This window comes from Apis laboriosa, unplaced genomic scaffold (assembly GCF_014066325.1).
Source record: "Apis laboriosa isolate Shangri-la unplaced genomic scaffold, ASM1406632v1 scaffold16_cov148, whole genome shotgun sequence".
NCBI classification, from domain to species: Eukaryota; Metazoa; Arthropoda; class Insecta; order Hymenoptera; family Apidae; genus Apis; species Apis laboriosa.
The window spans coordinates 624,513-646,530 of NW_025222129.1; the positions used below are offsets into that span (position 1 = coordinate 624,513).

General features: G+C 38.4%; 2 protein-coding genes across 14 annotated transcripts; both read left to right on the forward strand.

Moving 5' to 3' along the window:
• The first annotated feature begins 1,309 nt into the window (after positions 1-1,309).
• LOC122711311 (protein enabled) lies at positions 1,310-10,134 on the forward strand. Of its 2 annotated transcripts, none has more exons than XM_043929942.1 (8): positions 1,310-1,498; positions 3,372-3,693; positions 3,783-3,904; positions 4,080-4,141; positions 4,226-5,589; positions 5,659-5,844; positions 5,971-6,223; positions 6,310-10,134. In XM_043929942.1, the coding sequence occupies exons 1-8, from the start codon at positions 1,494-1,496 to the stop codon at positions 6,336-6,338; spliced, it is 2,343 nt and encodes a 780-aa protein (XP_043785877.1). In that variant the 5' UTR covers positions 1,310-1,493; the 3' UTR covers positions 6,339-10,134. The 2 variants fall into 2 exon arrangements, with proteins under 2 accessions (XP_043785877.1, XP_043785876.1); XM_043929941.1 differs by lacking the exon at positions 1,310-1,498 and adding an exon at positions 2,543-3,245.
• Positions 10,135-10,459: 325 nt separating this feature from the next.
• On the forward strand, positions 10,460-21,399 carry LOC122711309. 12 transcript variants are annotated; one of them, XM_043929929.1, is made up of 17 exons: positions 10,466-12,193; positions 12,498-13,758; positions 14,252-14,347; positions 14,423-14,602; positions 14,718-14,927; positions 15,014-15,264; positions 15,337-15,526; positions 15,754-15,946; positions 16,752-16,846; positions 17,001-17,024; positions 17,410-17,454; positions 17,827-17,893; positions 18,005-18,172; positions 18,577-18,721; positions 18,823-18,930; positions 19,007-19,159; positions 19,955-21,399. In XM_043929929.1, exons 2-17 carry the CDS (start codon positions 13,015-13,017, stop codon positions 20,007-20,009), a joined length of 2,724 nt encoding a protein of 907 aa, XP_043785864.1. In that variant the 5' UTR covers positions 10,466-12,193; positions 12,498-13,014; the 3' UTR covers positions 20,010-21,399. The 12 variants fall into 12 exon arrangements, with proteins under 12 accessions (XP_043785868.1, XP_043785864.1, XP_043785865.1 ...); XM_043929930.1 differs by having other exon boundaries at positions 10,466-11,607; XM_043929931.1 differs by having other exon boundaries at positions 10,466-11,141.
• Positions 21,400-22,018: the final 619 nt, after the last annotated feature.

Here is a 22,018-nt window from a genome sequence, read left to right on the forward strand (position 1 = left end):
GAAAGTAACTTAGAATAACAGAGAGGGAAAATGAGGGACAGAGAAACGGAGAACTTGAAAGAGAAATAGAGAAAGATAGAGGGGGAGAGAGCGCGAGAATGAGCAAGTGGGGACAAGGAAAGAGTGAGAAGCAAAGAGAGGAAAGGGGGAGAAACGTTCCGGATCGTAGAAATCGGAAAAATAAAAGGCAAGCACGTTATCATCGAAGCAACCGCCTAAAGCGGTAAAGAGTGGTGAAGCAAGGGGCAGACTAGTACGCGTTTGATGACAGGCACAATACCCCGAAACCTCGTTACTTCGCATTCCACAAATAACGCAACAAAGATCTACACAATTCTAAATCAACAATTAACAAACGATACTTTCGAAGTTGCTTCGAACAGACAGCTGTTTCTGTTTCTCGGTCGATGCGCCAGGTGCGTCGGCGACAGGGTCCATGGAAACTCCCGTGTATTCAAGTAGAACTAAAATTGTCGCGCCATCTGATGTTCAACGCTATCATTAGTTCAGTTTAGCGGTTTATATGAAATTTGAATTTCAAAAATGATATGTTATATTTCTCAAAATATAATTGCTTGTATTCTACAATATAAAACATTATTTAAACATAATTATAGTAATAAATTTAATAAAATATATATATTTACATATAACTACATGATAATATATATACACATAAATATAATATATTTTAATTTATACAAAATTCATTTTTTATGGATAAAAATTAATAAATGAGTTGTTTTTTTATTTTAATTTTTTATTAGTGTTAAGTTTTAATTTTTTTTAAATTGAAAGTTTTATTATTGAAAATGTATATAAATATAAAAAATGTTTAATTTAAACTACTTAATAACATACAATATTCTTTCTAATATCATTGTAATAATACTTAGATTTATCGATTAATATCCGATAACTCGATAATCAATACTATAATAATTTTATATCGATAATTTGATATCGATAATCGAATTTAAAATTGCGTAATATCTCGCAACTATTGTTAATTAGAGTTTAGATTTTTAGAAAATAATTAAATTGCTCTCTGTACAATCATAAGAACAAGATATAGAAAAATTATCATAACGATTAAATCAAAAAATCAAAAAGATCAGTTTCGATTCATAATTACATTATTTTTCTGCATATGAAAGAAAAGTCGCAAAATAAGAAAGAAAAAGTAAGAAGCAAAGAGAATGAGAGAGCAAAAATAGAGCGTATTAACGCTCGCAATTCGAGTATTCCTTCTAGGTAAACGTGTACATCGAGACGAAGGGTGGAAGGAGTATAGGCCTGGAGTCGGCAATATGGCTGGCCAGATGTGCATAGGTAGGGTGTCGGGGTGGTGTTAGTGCCGTACGTTATTTATGTCGAACTACCGTAAATCCTGCCCGAATCTCGCGTGTTTTCATGGAATCGGTGATATACTGTGTAGAAGCAGGAATACAGCTTGCATGAAAGCATAGCATACGCTTCCGAGTCAAACAAACATGAAGTAAGTTCCACGTATACGATACAGCATCGAGTGAGAGAGATGGTCGAATCATATAAGATTGAGCCGAATTCAGTATATGAGTTCAAGTACTTACTTCTTTTTGTCTTCTATTGTTTATATTGTAGACTATCAATAGATATTTTTAATAACTTAACATTTCTTATTATTCTTCTACTGATATTTTCATTCTTCATCAATACAATATAATGCTTTTTCAGCGTTTAAATTTCTTGAAAGGATTTGAACTAAAAATTGTTTAGGGTAGGGCTTTGCAATGACTTTTTATCAAACATATCCATAAGTGTCAATTCTTTTATACTTTCCGATTATATCCCTACTAATCGAATATTCCTTTCACACATCCGTTTGTTCGTATTTAGACTTGCTCGCCGGAAGATATTCTGATATGCTTCCAAATTTTGCGTTTCGACGCCTTTGTGTATCGTAAAAGCAAACGGAACTTCTTTCTACCTGTACTCATATCCTATCTTTTTTAGATTGAATAAAAATGTTGTATATTTTTATCAGATTATCTTTATTTAAATTGAACTCGTATATACTTGCATAAGATGAAAAAAATATTATACATACAATAATTTTAATACACACATTTGTTTATCTCAGATGAAAGTTCTGTTATACGCATGCGTATATTTTATAATTTCTTCTGCAAACAAAAATTCTTGCTACATTTTTCTTAGCCATTCTTTTATTAATATTTTGGTTTTTATACAATTTCTTAGTGAATGTCAATAACACAATATAAAATATTATTATCAATCGTATTACTAACATTGATTCATTCAATATTTTGGCACACATTTTCACAACTTCATAGGAAAAGATATCAATGAAATTGTTTGATAACATATTTACGTCGATCAGTTTGTGAATCACATTATGATTCATATTGTATTCGATGTATATAATTTTCACTTGGTTAAATTCTCATATTTAAGTATATATTTGATGATTTACATTTTAATTAGATTTAAAAAACAAAAAAGGAAAAAAAGGAAAATGAATGTGTATATATAAGAGAGAGAGAAAGAAAGAAAGAACCAGAGAGGGAGAGAAAAAAGAAAGAGAGAGAGTGAGTTAAAGACAAAAAGAAAAGGAATTGTTTGAAAAGGGTTATACCGTAACATGATCGTGACAGGCTGGTGACGCGAACCTCTGTTCTACTACTTAAGTACATACAAATAACGCGAAAAAATAACGTTATATATAACTTTAATACTTAATATGGAGATTTCAAAATACAGTTATATAAAGATCATTTTGCTAGAATTTTATTTATTGAGATTTTTCTAAATTGCACATCAATGTAATCACATGCAACACATTGCCAATTATTTTATAAACTTGTTTGAAAACAATCACAACGGAGAACATAGAAAGATTTGAAAACCACGCGTATCACGGATACACTCTAGTTCTTATCATAGAACTCGGGCTTGTCTGATCGTACGCTGAGCAAAGAAGGAAGTGGCAGTATCTTTTAGTATTCCGTTTCGTTCTGTTCTCATTTCGCGAGCGGTTCATGCTGTTTTAACATAGTCCGCGCACGGTGAAAGTGACACCAAACGCAACATTTTACAGGATACTGAAGAAATTTTTGGTTAATATATTTATGAATAAAATATCTGACATAATTTCTTCTGACGATTTCAAAGAGCGAGAAAACAATGAGACGATATTCATATTCTCGTCGACAACAAATTGTTCCAGAAGAATATCGATCGTGGTAGAATTTTTTGCAATATTTTAATTATTTTGTGCAATTAAGTGCACGATTCTATATAAATATAAATATTTTATATATATAAAGGATAAATACATTGTGAAGAATATGGTTCTCTTTATGTTGCAGCGAAGTGAGCATATCGTCCGCTCGTGCGTCGGTAATGGTATATGACGACGTTAATAAAAAATGGGTACCAAGTGGCAGTTCCTCAGGACTCTCCAAAGTTCAGTTATACCATCATCAAGTGAACAATACATTTCGCGTAGTGGGAAGAAAGTTACAGGATCACGAAATCGTTATCAATTGCGCGATCCTCAAAGGATTAAAATACAATCAAGCGACAGTCACATTTCATCAATGGCGAGATAATAAACAAGTATACGGTCTGAATTTCTCCAGTAAGGATGACGCCGACGCATTTGCTAGGGCGATGTTACAAGCACTCGATGTGAGTTCAAACTAATTGTTGCGCTATTACTTTAGCTATTGATAATTCAAATATATTTTGGATTTATTTTAATAATTGTTTAATATTAGGTATTGAGCAATGGAAGCAATATATCGAGAAGTCTTGCACCTGCCTCAACTACTCAACAGCAATCCGTCTTTCAACAACAGCAACCTACTAATGCTCAATACGATGAAGATATGGGATACAGGTTCGTTTTTTTTATATTTTTATATTTTATATTTATATTTCGAGAATTTCAACTTACTTTTTGTCACTTGCAAAAAATAAAATTATATTCATATTTATAATTATATTTATATTTATAATTATAATCATAAAATTATATATATCATAAAAAATATATATTTTTCTTTTTCATCCAGAACCATGACCAGAGAGGATGTAGCAATTATTCAGGAACGCAGAATGTCTCAACAAAGCCAAGGTATAAATAACGTAATACTATATATATCAATATTATGAAATTATGAAATCAAAGAGAGATCTTTAGTGTATATTTTATTTACAGCAACAAATAGTCCGAACGCAATTTCTCCAAGTTGTCCTCTCGCATCACAGCAACAACAACAGCCGGCTCCACAACAACAACAACAACAACAACAACAACAACAACCACCTCAACAATCTATGCAACAACAACAATCACAGCCACCAGCGCCACCACAACCTCCGCAACAGCAGCAACAATCTATTCAACAACAACAACATCAAGTGCAGCAGCAGCAGCAACAATCGCAGCCATTGCAGCAACAATCACAATCCGGTCATCACAGAACTTCGTCAGCACCTCCAGCTCCGCAACCTCAGCAACAAACTGTTATACAATCGATGCAAGTTACCGGTGGCATTGGAACTAGTGCAGGACAAATGACGAGCGGAGGTGCACCTCCAGTACCCCCACCGCAGCCACCTATGGCGGCAACAGCTCCACCGTGTCCACCGGCAATGATAAACTTTAACGTCCCGGTGCCACCACCTCCAATGATGATGAGCCAATATGCGCAATCCCCATCTTCTCAATCAAATTTGCCGAATCAATCGCAAGCACAGTCAATTTATGGTAGTAGTCAAGGAAATCAGTATGGAGCCGCACCGAACAATAGTCAATACGCGACTGTCGCTGTCGTCGGGCAAAGTCCATGTCAGTATTCTTCTGGAAATCAGAATAACTTCTACAATAACAACGGACAAGTTGCTAACGCGTATTCTAGTGGACAACCTGGACAAACAAATCAATATGGCGGCGGTGGTGGTAGTAGTGGTGCTGGTGGTCCTGGTGGTCCTGGTGGAAATCAATATGGAAGTAGTAATTCGATTGGCCAGTATGCCAGTAGCGGAGCTGCGACAACAGGTCAGGGTTATGGGGTAGGTGTCGCAGTCAACGTTGGTGTCGGCCAGCCGAATCAGTCTCAGTACAATATTGTATCTCAGGCACAGGCACAATATGGTACTAGCCAAATACAAGCAGTTTCGAGCGCTACGAATCCTTATGGAACACCATCAAATTCAGTGAATCAATATAGTAGCACTAGCGGTGTAGGTGGTAGCGGTGGTACTTGTGGAAATACTGTTGGCAGTGGTAGTGGTGGTCCCGGCAGTGGACATCACGTACCACCTGTTAATCCTAATGTTTACGCTCCTCTCGGTAATGCTGGTCCTCAACCACCTCCTATGCTACCAATAGCTGGGCCTGCCGCTCCACCTCCACCTCCTCCACCACCTGCCCCGAAAATCAACGCTGTTAATCTAAATCCTCTTTCTGGATCTGGTTCCACTGGATCAGTAAGTTCTGTCACAAATAGCGAGCCATCACCGGATTCCAATTCGTTGGCTGCAGCAATTCAAGCAACTCGTCTTAAAAAGAAGCAACAGGTTTGTGTTATCTTGGATTTTTTTTTTTTTTTTAATTCTTATTTTTTCTTTATTCGATCATTTTTATAGGCATCACAGCAACCAGTGGAAAACAGTGGTTCTAGTACTAGTAGCAGTGGAAGTGCTGGAAGCGGAAATTATGGTACTTTAGGAAGAGGTGGAGGTGGCGGTATGGCTTCCATGATGGATGAAATGGCTAAAACTTTAGCCCGTAGACGAGCTGCCGTTGAGAAAAAACAACCTGAACAACCACAAGTAAATTTTTCTCGATAAATTTTATATTTTAATTTTTTATTATCAAGTTATTCTTTTTTTTTTATGTATATATATATATATATATATATATATGTGTGTGTGTGTGTAAATACTATATATATTTAGGAACCTGAGAGTTCACCCGATAAAAAATCATGGGATAAGAATAGTTCATCTAACAATAAATTCTCAAATGGTGCCGAATCACCAAAATCGGTTCGCAAAAGGTTTGGTTCAGCTTCGGAGGATACACTTTTAAAAGTAAATGGTGTCAATGATGGGGCTGTACTCACTGCTCAAGAAATGGAAGCATTTAAAGCAGAGATTATTAAGGAAGTGCGTAAAGAATTTCAAAAGATGAAACAAGAGATTGTAGATGGTAAGAATATGAAGAATGAATTCGAGATGGAAATTTCAAATGATTAAAATTGCTTATGTATTTTCTTGTTTTTTTTATACTCTCAGCTGTCAGAACGGAACTAAGTAGAAGATAAGGATGAGATGCGGACCAGTTTGAACTAAAACGAAGAAAAAATGAAAAATTCTACCATTGCGTAGATCAACCGAAACGATCATCGACAACCGTACACGAATTTTTTTTTACTACGTATTCGCGAAAATGGAATGCAGTTATACCCCATGTATATCAGACATGTTTGTGTGTAAGTACGTTATATCTAATCTAGTGTTTTAAGTGAACCGTACCCTTTCGTTGCTTACTTGAACGAATGGTAAGCAATGTGATTTTTGGATAAAATTGATTCTGATTCTACCAATTCGATGCACACTACATTTTAGCATTCATATTAATCTTCGGTGGTATTGTACGTTTTTTTTATTTATTTTTTTTTTTGTTTTTTTTTATGATTTTTTAAATTAATAACGATTACCATATATACTGTTTTCATAATTTATTCATAATTGAATCGAACAATCTAATGTGATATAACGTAATGCTGATCTCACGCACAATGGAAAACGCTTGCGTTTCTATGTAAATATCACAAAACTCAATTCAGCAAGATATACGTAAAAGGTTATAAAAATATTCCTACTTTAAGACGTATTTAAAATATCGAATTAAAAATATTTGCAATTGAATTTTGTTGCGGTCATAATGCAATTTTATTCTTTTAAGCATTTTTTTTTTTTTTTTATACGTAATATACATTACATCACATATCGATATCACTTGAATTTTTTTTGTACATACCACCACTTCCATGTACAGATTTCATTAATACGCACAGTTCAATACATTCCAAATCAAAGTTTTTCGGTATTGCAAAAGAGGTAGAACAGAATAAAGTGATCATCAACCAACTGCCACACGATTTTCCAGTAAAGTTAGTTCTCGATCTACTCGAGAAATATGTTTCACAATTTCTTTTAATACGAGAATATATCCATTATCCGATCGTTAAAAAATTACGATCGATTTTATATTTACGCATCATTGATCGTTACAAATTCAAAATTCAACATATGACAGGGCGATCATGTTTGCGACCGATATAGTATACTACTCTCCGTTCTTATATTTTTTTATCGTCTCTCGTACGATTCTCACAGAAAATGAGAAAATTAACGTTGCAGTTCATATATATTCTATGTATCTATAATATAACCATACGTACGCTGATTCGCACCAGCTTATTGGCATTTATTGCATTCAAACTGAACAGGATCGGAGAGTGTTAGCAATCAAGAATAAGAAAGAAAGTGGAGAAAGAGAGAGAGAGAGAGAGAGAGAGAGAGAGAGAGAGAGAGAGAGAGAGAGAGAGAGAAAGTGAGAAAGTGAGAGAGAGAGAGAAAGAGCGATAGGAAGAAAGTGTGTGAAAGAAAGAAAAGTAAGAGAGAAATGAAGAGAAAAAGAAAAAAAGAGTAAGTTCATATCCATTCCTCGTAGTATTCATTTATTTCGTAACGCGCTAAAATCAATATCATTCGATGTATGATATGATTCGATATGATATGACGTCATGATGTAAAATTAAATGACGTGTAAAATCGATGATAAATATCGATGATTCATTATATTAACATTATCTATCTTATTTTTCTTTTTTTCTTTTTCTTTGCTTCATAAGACGGATTTATGACGACTGATTATTAAATTAACGCATTAATTAAGAGCGCAACGATAATGTTAAGTATTATCAACTAAATTTTTTATTTCAATTTCTAGTCGTATAAGAAAAATAATAATGAAAAGTATAATCGCTAACACTAATATCCACTATTTCAATATTTCGTGAGATAAGGTTATAAGAGATAATCTCAATGCGATTTGAATCTTTAAGAATTATGATATTTGCGCGTTTTTTCACAAATATTATCTATAAAAATGATTCGTTTTAATTTCATTTTTTTTTTCCTTCGTATCGCGCAATCGTATCTTAAAATTGTAATTACATATTAAATTTTTGTCTTAAGGTCGGATAAGAAAAAAAAAAAAACTAGTATCTAATCTTTTTTAATGCTCGCATAATCTTGACTTAAGACGTTTCGTTCACAAAGTATCGATACAACCGACTGAACTGAATAAAATAATGCTCTCGTTGTTACGATAAATACATATATATTCTTGGCAAATTTTTTTTTTTTTTTTTTTTTTTTTTTTTTGCCACTCGATGCATTTCATATTGAAACAATATATTCCGTTCTGTCTTATCGCATTCCACTATCACTGTACGACTTTCGAAAGTTTTATGCTTATCGACTGTTTATATTTTGCTACTTGATTTCATTTCCATATTAACTTTTAAGGCTTTCCACGGTAATGAATAATCTTGCGATCGCGTTGCGTCGTCTTTTAAAAATAACGATTCGACGAAAACTCTTGTTTAAACAATTTACAAGGCTAAATTTTAATAAACGATCGAACCAACAGGTGGAACAGGTATGCATGCGTGTAAGAATAATATAACGTTGAGTGTTTGTGTGCATATATGTTTGCGCGCGCGCGTGCTTGTGTGTGATTAAAAATGTGAACGTGAATGTTGGACGGTGGGTGTTGCGTGTAAAGAAGAGAAAAGGGGAAAAGTTTGGGCGCGGCAATGGTAAACGTTCGATGAATATAAGGTGAAAAAGTGAATCGCACGGGGTACGAGAAAAGTACGACTAGTGTTAGATGCATTTATATTATATTTAACATATGTATATTTATATATACATATATCATACATGGATAATTTTAATAATGACAGGATTAACGTGCGAGCATAAAGAGTGTTTTGTTACGATTGAAATTATTTAAGGAGCGTAAGAGATAGCATGGCGATAACGGATCGACATTGCTTTTTACCGATACCGATGAATGGAGTCGTCGGAATCGGGGCCAAGTCGGGAGATATACCGTGTCCAGGGCCATTATAAACGATCTGTATTATAATTAATGTATCAGCAGCAAGCAAAATACACGTATGATATGAAAAATAACGAGTGAAATACTATTTTATGTATTACGTGCGACGTAACGGCAACGAGAGGTCGAAAAAGGCATTGTTTATTTTAAACGCTCCCCTCTTTATATCCGTTGTTCGATAATTTGCTCGCCGATTTATTATTTTCTTAATCCGAAATATACCGATACCGATCGATATTTCAACGTGTGCATACGTACACAATGTTGCGCGCGTATGTACAATATCTTGACTCGCATTAACTTCTTAATCGTCGATCGTCGAGTCTCGTCGCCGTTTCCCGTCGTTGTTTATAATATAAATATACGTATACATATGTCGACGATGCAAATTAAAAGGATAAAATCATTTGAAAACAATGTGGCAATCACGAACATTATTCCTGATAAACATTATATAAAAAACATTATATAAAAAACGATAGGCTGAAAAAACATAGCGATGATGATTTAGCAACGTTTACGCGTTTTCGATTATACTATGCATTCAGAAACGTTCGCACTCCCCCCCTCCCCCCATCCGCCCCTTGTGTCGTTTAGCAACAAGAAACATCGATGATATCGACCCTTAGAGAAGAAATGTTCTTACTTCATCAAGTGGAATTGCAACTACAACGACAACGACGGAACGTATCCTAGACTCATCGAAGAGAGAAGGCTCGACGAGGCCACGTAGCGTATTCTCTATTAGCGTTTAAAAAGCGATCGCGCGCGCGCGAAGGAAAATTTATACGAAATACAATTAGCAGCGTTAATACGAAAGTTTGAAGAATCGATGCCGAACACGCACTGTTTCTTAAAACGTATCTTGAAAATATTTGTATGTAAATGAATGACGAAATAATAAAAAGTATACGCTCAATCTATTCTTTAGAGTGAACTTTCCTTTCTCGAGCGAGATTAACGAGAAAAAAAAAAAAAAAGAAAAAAAAGAATTGTTTTCGTTCAATTACATATAGATCGCAATGCATCTTTTGCGAATACGATTCGTAACCCGATTTCTACGAACCGTGAAACTTCCTCATTTATCATCGTCGTCCTGATCAGTGAGAAAAATCGAGACTCGAGACTCAAACGTTCTCAAGAAATCCATTCGTATTTCGCATTGCATGCGGATCTCCACTACTACTTGCTGATTTTCGATCCATTTACCATTATAGCAACGATGCGTCACTGGCTCGTAATATGACGTAAGAGAAGGGCGGTAGGGAGGTTTGGCATCGATGGGAGAAAGATAAGCCATACGGAGCCGAGGGCTGGTTGAGAAGGGATCGAGAGAAGGGGAAAGAACGAATGACGCATCGTAAGAGGCAGGATAGCGCGGAGGATATCTAGCATGGCCGATCGCGGTCACGGCGTTTCCGTTCCACGATTAGATGTTTACACGTAGGTAGAAACGACTTGCTCGTTAATCGTGTGCGCGCCATGGGTGCGACCATGGGTGTTTCACGGTTCGTTGCGAATCGATAACGCGTAAAGAGTATCGAGTGAGCGCGACGCGGCGTCTCGATCGATCTATGTAGTAGTAGCAGTAGTAATAGTAGTAATACTAGTGGTAGTAATAGTAATGTAGTAGTAGTAGGAACGTAGCCGTTCGCCGTATCATTGCCCGACGCGGCGTCGGTGAATCGTCGAAGGAGATCGCCTGGCGCCGGTTATATCGTGCGTTCTCTCGCTAGTTCGATCGCGTTGTGCCGCGCGTACTTCACTTGGACGCTCGGCGGCGTAACGCGACGACGGAAGTTAAGAAAAACGCGGCAAACGAGCGTGGAAGTGACTTGGAACTGGTCAGGCGGGAAAAACCAGGTCACTCGTCGTTGGTATCGCGTGGTATCGGTGACTGGAGGAGACGAAAGAAACGAAAGTCGTAAAGGTAAATGCGGCAAATGCCGTTGACGCGCTTGCGCCTCACGGAGCACGGACGACCACGCGTTGCGACAACAGAGGAGCGGAAAGGGAGAGAGAGAGAGAGAGACACGCGGCGCAGTGTGAGATTTTTGGAGGCGACGCGAGGTGGGCTGTGAGGGAGTTGCGACGAAGTTGCCGGCGAATAAACGAGAGAGTAAAGAGATGCGATAATTGACTGCGAGTAAAACGAATGAAAAAGAGATGCTTCGTGTGTGTACGGCATCGTGTAAAGTATCTCGCGAGCCGGATCCTAGGTTAAACGTAGCGCTACGGTGTGCGGTAGCTTTGATCGATTTGTTGTTTGGTGCATAATAACACGTGATCGTCGAAAACGAAGAAGAAATTGAAGCTGGTGTAGGAAGGAAATGCGAATTGGTGCCGGTTGTCTTCGTTCGCTCGTCGGATCGATGGGAAGTCGGTGATACAAAGTGGTGAATTCCCTCGTTAGTTTTGCAACCCAGTTCATCCGATTCGTTTCGTAATACACATTCTTCGGAGTAGAAGGAATACGAGTTGGGAGATTGGGAATCGGTTGATGAATCACTATTGATAATTTCACGTGAGAATCGTGACCAATATTTGGCACGTTGAAACGTGAATGGATTGACGTACCGCGTGTTTCGCATCACTCTTGAAGATTGAACGTTTATTAATAAAATAGGTTATTTTTTACCTGCGCTGAAAAACATTACAGGGAGACGAGACAATCGATTTTTTTTAATCTTCGCTTTGCTCGGATCCGTTGCACGACGCGAAAAAATGATTTTTCATTTTTATGCGAAAGATTAGAGATTCGTAAAAATCGAAGATTTATCGATTATTAGAGATTCGAGTGAACGAGATTGAATAGACGAAGGAGATCGCGCGTTCGTTAGATTTGCTCGATCAGTGATCGAGTAACACGCGTTCGACCGTGTCTCGGATGGTCGACTGATAGCTACCACGAAAGCTGCCACAAATAAAACATGATGCGATACGAGAATTGCGAGTGATGACGCATTCAAAGACACCGCGCCTGTAAGGAAACTCGACCATTGACCGAACACGAAAACAACACTGATAAATTTTCATGCCTTGTATCTTATTTTTTATGCTCGCGATCATTTTTCTTTTTTCTTTTCTTTCTTATTCCACCCAAGTATGAAATCATTCTTTTGAAATATACTCAACGTTTACTCTCGTCGATCGAAGATTAATTGCATTGCTCGATCGACGAACAATAATTTCGATCCATAAACGAGAGCATCAATACAGACGTACTCTCTCGATAGTTTTGATCCACGTGCGTTTGTCGACCGGTCGACGGTTATTTCTTTTTCAGCGCGAGGAGGCAGGAATCAAACGCGTTTATGGGTTAGTTAAGTGGAATAATTACGATTACGGTCACGATCACAGTCACCACATTCATCAACACAGTGATATCATCACAGTTTTATCCAAGATATGAATCGTCGAAGTAACGAAGAATAGGGATCGAATCGAAATTTATCTTCTAAAGAAAGAATCGTTGGTCGATGATTATTCCACGATCGTTTCCTTGCAACGGTGCGAATCGTCGATAGATTTGGAAAAAAAGGGAGATTTATCTGCATCGAGGAGGAAGACTGCAGGAGGAGAGACGGAAGTGAAAAGAAAAGGTAGCGAGATTGGGAAAAGCAAAATCAAAAGGGGAAGATCGACGTCGGTAATGAGACAGGGAAAGGAAAACTGTTGAGAGGCGGTCGCGAGACAGGGGCAGTGCCGTATCCTGGGGGCCCAGGGTATGCGCAAGATCTATTAATAACTTGTAATACGGTGGTAGTGGGGCGCTGTCCGCTAGCGGGTGAAAATAGAAAAGAATGTTTTTGGAATCCAATTGGACTTGGTTGGCCGAACGATGGGGCAATATGGCCGACTTGGCCGAGCGGGTGGACGATCTGATATGCAGTTTCGACTCGGCTGGTGACACGACCATGGATACCTTATCGATGCTCATATTCGGCTGGATGTTGTTCGGATTGATGGTACTGTGTGTCGGCAAATACGTTTACAATCGGTTCGTTTTAAACGGGCTCAGTTCTGGGACAATAGTTACCGCCAAGGACGGCCATATCGTCCACGGTGATAGCGTCGGTGTCAGTGGTGGTGGTGCTGGTGGTGGTGGTGCTGGTGCTGGTGGTGGTGGTACTGGTGGTGGTGGAGGTGGTGGCGGTAGTGGCGGCAAATTGCTTTTGCTTGGCAAGCAAAAAATCGTTTCGGGGACCGGGGCAGGTGGTGGCGGCGCCGGTTCCGGATCGCTCGCATCCGTTGCTCATCCGGCCGGTGGTGGTGCCGCCAGTCCAACTTCCGGCACCTCGCCTTACGTCCCGCCGACACCTCCTGTCCGCAAACGTCTCACGAGGAAGACATCCGGCGCTTTGATCAGCCCGGCGAGGAGTAGCAAAAGTTTGCATCTGCCGACGGCAACCGGTGCCGATCCCGATGCTGTCCGCTGGGTTAACGAGGTTATCGTTTGGCTCTACTCGGATCCAGCGATTTTGGACGAGCTGTTGGCCTTTTGGGTCGCGTCTCTCAATCAATTTACCGCAAACTCTGTCGACGAGGTGAGAGAGAAACCTGATCTCTACGATGTGTAATATGTAAAATAATAACAATATTTTCTTACGTTGAAACGATGGTCGAATCGAAAAAAAGAAAAAAAAAAAAAACAAATCAGAATTTAATTCGCAATGAACTTTGTTCGATCGACAAAGTGTTCGTCGCGTGCTGTGTAAGACGACAACCGGCTAGACTACGCAATCTTCTCGCGTAGGTGTTTCTTGAGCAACGAAAACACCGGCTCAACGCGTTTACGAGTTATTGTCGGACAATTTTACCGACGAGGTCCTAGGAATCAGCTTTTAAGTTTAGTCAAATTATACACGAACTTATAGTTGGCTCACTTATTATAAATTCCTACACTGAGCGAAACGTTTTGTTTCAGCTAAGAAAAAAAAAAAAAATTAACTAACTCTTCCTTTCCTTTTCTTTTTCGAAAAAAATTTCCACGAAAAAAATTTCATTCTCTTTACTCTGCGCTCTTCTCCTTATTTGCAGCACGGAGTCGGGGTCGAATTCGTTCGAGTTTTACCTGAAACCCATCCACCGAATCTCTCCAACATTTTTTGCGAATGCGACTCGAAGGACGACGTGGTACGTATTCGAAGGATCGACCCACCTCTCGATCCGTCATCTCGCCGACACATTCTCGAATCTGTTTCGTTTCAGACGATCACGTGCGATTGCGAAGCCACTCCAGCCTTACAGTTAAAAGCATTCCGCCGGAAAGCTGAGAAACTCGAAGTAAGTCACTATCGAGTGAACGTGAACCGTTTCCGCGCCCGATTGAACGTCATCTGTATCACAGAGAAGCTTCTCCTCGATTTGAAATGCGACGGCTGGCCGGACGTTAGTATTTTTCGCTCTTAATTTTTGCCTCTCCCCCTCCCCTTGAGAAAAAAATTCTCCCTCGTACCAAATTTCGCAAATTTTATTTTTTATTTCGCCAATTTTACGTTATTAGGTGAAAGTTTCATTGGCCCAAGTGGGCACGATAAAGAAAGATCTGGACGAGAGCCAGTTGCAGGAGGTCGTAACGGAAATCGTGATAGGAGCGTTAAGGGGGATCAATGTCCATCTGAATTTGTTCCAATATCCGAGCTGTCCACGGTTATGGAGGGAACCGGCGACCACCCAGCCAAGCTTCTCGATCCCTATGCACTACGACAACGTGGTGAGCGAATTCATATTCACGATCTCACTCGCTCAATTTTCATTGAGAAATTCTTTAATTATTAATATTCGTTTTCTTCTTCGCAGCATACGTCGAGCAGCTCGCTTCAAAGCTCGCGGCAACGGCTTCAGACACAGAGCCCGACCCTGTCTCAAAACCAGTACGTGGTCAGCGACAGGCGGTTGCTCGTCAAAGTGGCGAGAGCCGCGGAATTGGGCGGAGAGAAAGGCGCCGTGGAACCGTATTGCGTCGTCGAATTGGACGAGCCTCCTCAAAAGAATCAAACGTCCGTGAAGAAGGACACTAGAAACCCGTCGTGGGACGAAGCGTTCTTATTGTGAGATTCTTATTTAGAGAACCCGTCTCGATCCACGGCGTGTTTTAATCGTTCGCAATTAATGTTTTCCAGCGATGTTAATCGGAACACGTCGGAAGTATTGTTGGAAGTTTACGATCGCGCGAATAAATCGCAACGATTCTTAGGCCTGGGAATCGTGGGGATCGACGAGCTTCTCGCGAATCCGAGTCAAAGGCAGATAATACCTCTTCAAAATCGGCCCTACGAGGAAGAAGATATTACCGGCACCCTGACCGTTGAGGTAAGTAATATACAGAGCATAGAAACGACGATGAGTGAACGTTTAAACGTTTAAACGTTTAAAAAAAAAAAAAAAAAAAAAAAGAAATGTTCAATTTTGCTACGCCATTGTTTTTCCTTTTCTCTTTCGCGTCGTTTCATTCGTTTCTTCCTCTTTCGTTCTTCTTCTCTCCTCCTTTCTTTTCTTTCTTTCTTTCTCTCTCTCTCTCTCTCTCTCTCTTTTCTCAGTTTCTATTCATCGAGGGTGCGGAGGTGCCTCAAATTGGGAACAAACCTTACAAGGTGAAGGAGACGATAAAGCCGGTGTCACCGACTCCTCGTACCTACACCCCGACAAATCTCATCAGCGACAATAATCTAAATTACAACAATGGTAACAGCACACTTATCTTGTACGACTCTACCGTTCAACCCGAAGGGGGTAATTACTTATTACTTTATCTGAAAGGCATTGCATTCGTGTTCACAAGTGTGAAATATACGTAGCGATACCTCGTTAGTATTACGTATTTCCTTCTCTTCACGCGTTTTTTCTCGCGTGGCCCTCACAACGTGGAAGCCATTTTTATTGTTGTTTTTTTTTTTTAACAATAGTAGATCCCCTTTTTCTTTTTCTCACGTAGAAGAAAAAGCACGTAGAAGAGCGTAGATTATATCGATCGTGTAAAATTTCCAACTTCCAAGTTTTTTTTTTTTTTTTTTTTTTTTTTTTCCGAAGAAATTTGGTTTCTTCTTTCTTCACGGTGCTCTCCGCTATCACGTAGTGCAATTCGCATGATATATGCAAACATATGTAAAAATTCTTTGCCTCTTCCACCCCCTCCCTCCCTCCCCCTTTTTTTATTTCCACTCCGTTCTTAGGTAACGATTGGCTTTAACGATTCCCCCTGCCCCCCCCCTAGCACGATATGATGCGATTTTACGCTCACCTCTACGGACGAATTCGACAAATTCTTCAAAGTTATTTCGACTACCAGAGAAACGAGCCTGGCAGATCGTAATGACAGCAATACGCAACGCTTGCATAATCGCACGGTCGCGTTTGCCAGACGCGGAAAATTATCTGGTAGACGAAATGATGGATGCTTGGTAGAACGTTGGACGTAGAAAGTCGATGAATCTTATTAAATTATAAATATATATATATATATATATTTTTTTTTCTCTTCATTAATCGAAAGGAGGAGAGAAAAATTTTTAAAAGAACGATCGATCGTAATTCGCAGATTACCTAACGAACGGGAACGTGGTGGACTCGCCTTACAGAACCGGTCAAAGCAACGGGAATAAAGGAACGCTGATAGTGCACAGCCAGCAAAGGGTAAATAAATACACGCACGCATTTCCATATAAATTATGTATACAAATTTTTTCTTCACGTATTACTACTAACACTGTATTTTGATTATTGTCTATTTTTTTTTTGTGGTGTCTTCTTTTTTTTTTTTTTTTTTNTTTTTTTTTTTTTTTTGCAGCAGCCAGAGCGGCAGATAGTTAAGGTAAGCTTGACGTCGTGTCGTCCCACACATACACACACACACGCACACGTATCGTGTCATCGACGTGATCTCGCCGATTTCGGATCGAAAACTCGTGTCGCATCACTCGATGTCTTTCCAATCCTTCCTTCTTCTTATTATTATTACACACGTTGTTGTTTCTAATTTGCGATTCCAGTAAAATGAAAAATCGCGTAGTATTTTTTTTTTTCTTTTTTTTTTCTTTCTTCCCTTTCGCGATCTTTTCTCGAGAAACTTCCTTTCATTTTATCGCACATTTTCCTTGCCGCATTTACGAGCCGTATGGAAATCAAGCAATGCCTTGCGTTTTACGAGAACACTAATTATCGTCAGTTGAGTGGCGTGTTGTTTACTAATTTCACAGGTCGCCCTAACGGAAAGTGGGAACTGGCAAGAGATCTCTCCGGAGGTAATTATTCTCCTTGTTACGAGATATTTGTTTTTTTTTTCCCCCTCCCCCTTCCTTTATCCTTACGTTGTTTTTGTTAATAATTTCTTATTATTGAACTTATTATTTACTTCTCGTAAATAATGGGAATGAAGAGCGTATGATATACTATACAATTGCCTGTTTGCAATATTGCAATAATAGTTGCAATATTTCAATTATTAAATTTCTACGAGATCTAATTATACGCCCTTCTTCTAAACATTCAATTGAAGCTAGTTATATTCGATTCGAAAACAAAATCTTTTTTAAAGAAAACTCTGTAACCGATGCTTGCAAACCATAACCTTAACTACCTGTGTATAAACAATTTAACAACTTCCTTCGTTTCAGCATGGACCAAAAGATACAAGCGTGACGTCGGGACCGGAAAGCACACCGAATTCTTCCAATTCCGAAGGTAATTTTACCGCATGATTTTCTTCTTTCTTTTTTACCACGTGTACGAAACGTATAGGAATCTTGGTATACGAGTCGTGAACCATCGCGTGTCATTTTTTAATTATTGTAGAGAGGGGAAGAACGAGAAGAAAACGTCGAGATTTCTTTGGCACGATAAAGAAACGGCTGAGTCGATCGAAGACGAGAAGCAGATCGGTTGGACCGGAAGGCGATGCGAATCACGAGGATCCACACTCCAGATCTATATCCGCGGACAGGGCTCGCGATCCTGGCTCGGGTACGTTTGCCCATCCAATCTTTAAACTTCGCGAAATCTATTCTCTTCTTGATTCGGTTAGCCGCCTTTCTCCCCCCTCTCCCAATATGTAGTTCAAATAGTTAAAATCGTTCAAGCGTGAAATTCTACTTTGTTGTTGTTGTTTGTTTTGCGCACGAATTCATCCAACGATGCACGATGGTCGGTGAGTACGAGATGACAAACGACGATGCGATGCAATAGAGAGCGTATTTTAAGGAGGCTTGGCAAATGGAAAACCCTGCTCGATCGAGGAATCGCGAAAAAAAAATCATTGCGATGCTAATAACCGCTGCCAATGCAAATTTCCTCTCTGCCAATAACGCTACTACCACGCTAGACTAACTTTACGAGGTGCAAACGACCGTTTCGCTTGAATTTTATAGCTCGTTTATCGATACCAGGGAGGGAGGAACAATCGAGAAGATCGAGTTTGAGCGAGGCATCCGGTATAAGCGGGGCGTCGACCAAAACTTACATTAACGAGGCTTCTACATTGGTCCTCGAAACGCTCGAGAACGGTATCAAAAAGTAAACAACAAGTAACATTTTTATCTACATCACGCATCATTTAACGCGTTATTCGAAGCGGCGACGTATGTTTTGATGCGCGTTATTTTTTGCTTTTTCAGGCATTACCTAGTACCGTTGTCGCTCGCACAAAAAAGTAAATGGCGAAAGAAGGGCACAAAGCTTCATATATTTAACGATCACACTTTTATAGCGAAACACATGGCTGGGTAAGTATTGAGTATCGGGCAATTGCAATGCGAGTGGAACCAAGTGTGGAAAGTGACGCGAAATGTTTCGTTTTAGAGGGACAGTGTGCGAAGTGTGCAAGAGAACGCTTGCGCGAAGATTAGGCAAACAGGGTTACGAGTGTAGAGACTGTCAAATGAAGTGTCACAAGCATTGCCATGTCAAGGTAGAAACTACGTGTCCCACGTCTACGATTCAAAGCATCGAATTGTAAGTAGACGGAGTATCGCTATTTTAACGAAATACATATATTACGTTAGATTTTTGATCGAATCGTTGATTCTGAAAGAAAAAATTATTAAAAAAAAGGAATAATCCGCGGAATTACGAGCTAATATTATCTTTTTTTTTTTTAAAATCTGATTATCACGTAAGGTCTCTTCTGCCAGTACTCAGTGAATAGAACGGGTAAGTTCTCTAAAAAACAAGGAAATTATTGGTACTCTCATATCATAGTCATATAGTTGCGCATGAAGAATCAATTTTGCTGCTCTCTTTTTTTTTCTAAACAATCGCAATGACGAGTGTTAATTCTTTTTTTTTTTTTAGTTTCGAACGGTTTAATCGTAATGTTTTGCAACAATTGTAAAACGCACGTGCTTCGTTCAGCCTTTCCCTCGTACGTTTTATAAATACTAATCGTTTGCGGTGTTCGTATACGTATGCGTAAAAATAAAGAACAACGCTTCGTTCATATTTTTTTATACATTTCTTTTGCCCCTAATAAATAATTCGTTTGCCTTATTTACGATAGGTGCTTTTTTTTTATTTACAACAGATACTTAAACCTTCAAAATTGTTTCAACTTCAATTAAAAAACTATTTTTGCTTTCTTTTGTTCGCCTTTTCATTTTATCAATTTTAAACGATAGCGGCCTAAAAAATCACTTTAGCAGCTAATATTTATTGCAATTCACAATGATAATTATTGTAAATTATCTAGATAGATACGATAGATTATATACGATCGGAGGATTAAACAGAAATTTTGGATTGTTTTTTTAGAACATGCATAAAAGTTCCACGGGCTGAGCGCAGATCGACGAATCGGTTGTGCTGATCAACACTTGAACGAATGCCTTCGAATAAATTAAAACGTTTCATCCTACTTGGGGACTAATGTCGAAGAAATTTCCTTTGTTGAAATTATCTTTCGAATCGCTTCGTACGTAGCCGTATATATCCGCGAGAGGGAAACACGCTACATACAAATTGATATTTACACGACATTGTAGACAATCTTGAGCAAAGCAAAGCCGCGAGCTTTTGTTTAACGATAGGCGTTAAGATTTGCACGAAGCGGCTTTGAACGCCGTAGCACCGTTCCGTTATTCGCTATTCTTATTATCACGCCTTTTAATCTATACACGAAATTAATAATACACGAACACGTGAACACGTGAAAACGAAGAAGCGAACGAAACGAAACGATATAAAAAAAAAAAAAAAAAAATTAAACGAAACGAAAAAGAAGTGGTAAATAAACTTTCTTCTAGAAGCAGCATGTTCTTCGATTCGAAATAGATAATAATCATATATGAAAGAAATATGAAATAGATGAAATGTTCGCGACCAATGATAAAAGTATCTATACTATTTACTATTTATTCTTAATAATAGTTCCCTTTCGAATTTTCACGAAACTTTTTACACTTAAAAGAACGTCCGATTTTTTCTATTGACTTGTATAATCTTAAGCCTTGAACAATTATATCGTATCGCTCTTTTTCCTTCGTTATCTCTCTCTCTCTCTCTCTCTCTCTCTCTCTCTCTCTCTCTATCTATCTATCTATCTATCTATCTATCTATCTATCTATCTATCTCTCTCGTCTGGAACATAGGAAGGAATTTTTATTTAAGGATATGATGACCGTGATAAAAATTGTGGAAATTGATGAAGAAAGAAAACTCGTGAACGATAGTGCCTCTAGATACGAAAGTTCGTTGTTATCTTTGAAATATTGTAAAATCTTTATATCCGGGAGAAATAATACTCTTGACAATATTTTCGATCGCTGTTCGATAAATTCGATCGATCAATCAAACTTGAACGCTTCAACGCGCACATTTGTGCCTATGTATCGTGCGAAAGGAAAGCAATCGTAATATTCGCGTTACCAGTTGAAATAAAATATTATTATAATCATGATTATTACGATTGACAATTAAGATTCTGATAATTATTATCTTTTATTGCTATTATTACTATTACTACTATTATTATTATTATTATTATTATTATTATTATTATTGTTATTATTATTATCGTTATCGTTACTAGAATCATTGCCGCGATTTCATATATTATCAGCGCTAAATATATAGAAGATCGCGAGCGATTTATTTATAACACGAACGAACAAAGAAAATTCGCACAATTATTGTAACGAAGATGATAATGATAATAATACTGTGTTACGTTGAAAGAAATAATATACATTATAATTCTACACGATTGGAGCGCCTTTTTTACTTCTTCACCCTTTCTTCTTCATTCCATTCTCTCGTATCCAAATGTCTGTGAACTCTGAGAAGATCGATCTCACCATCTATCTATATAGAGAAGAAATATTTAAGGAAACTAGCGTAATTGTTTATTTTTAACGAAACGAGATTTCTCGCGGAGATATTTTTTTTTCCCCAAAGCGTTTTTTAAAAACGTTTATACGTTCATACTCGACGAGTGAAATGGCGAGATATTCGACGGTCATCGTCCAGATTCGGTGGAAAACCGAGGCTCGAGAAGTAGGAATAACCGCCGACCTAATTCGAGGTCGAAGCTCCAATTTTTACGGAGTTTGGGGAGGGGGGAGCAGGGGGCGAGCGTAGCCATGACAACGTGACGTAATATCCACGTCATCGACAAAGCGCAACGACCCGGCCGTACGTTTCTCGCGCCTCGGCTAAATGATCGGTGGCTGAATGGGGGGTGGTGGTGCGGTTGGGGAGCGTAGCTGCGAATTTTCGATTCGTCCTCGTTCCGATCGATCCGTTTCTTTTTTTCTTTTCCTTTCTTTTTTCTTTCTTTCTCTCGTTCAACGACGAATCTTCTTTCCACTAGTGGAAAAA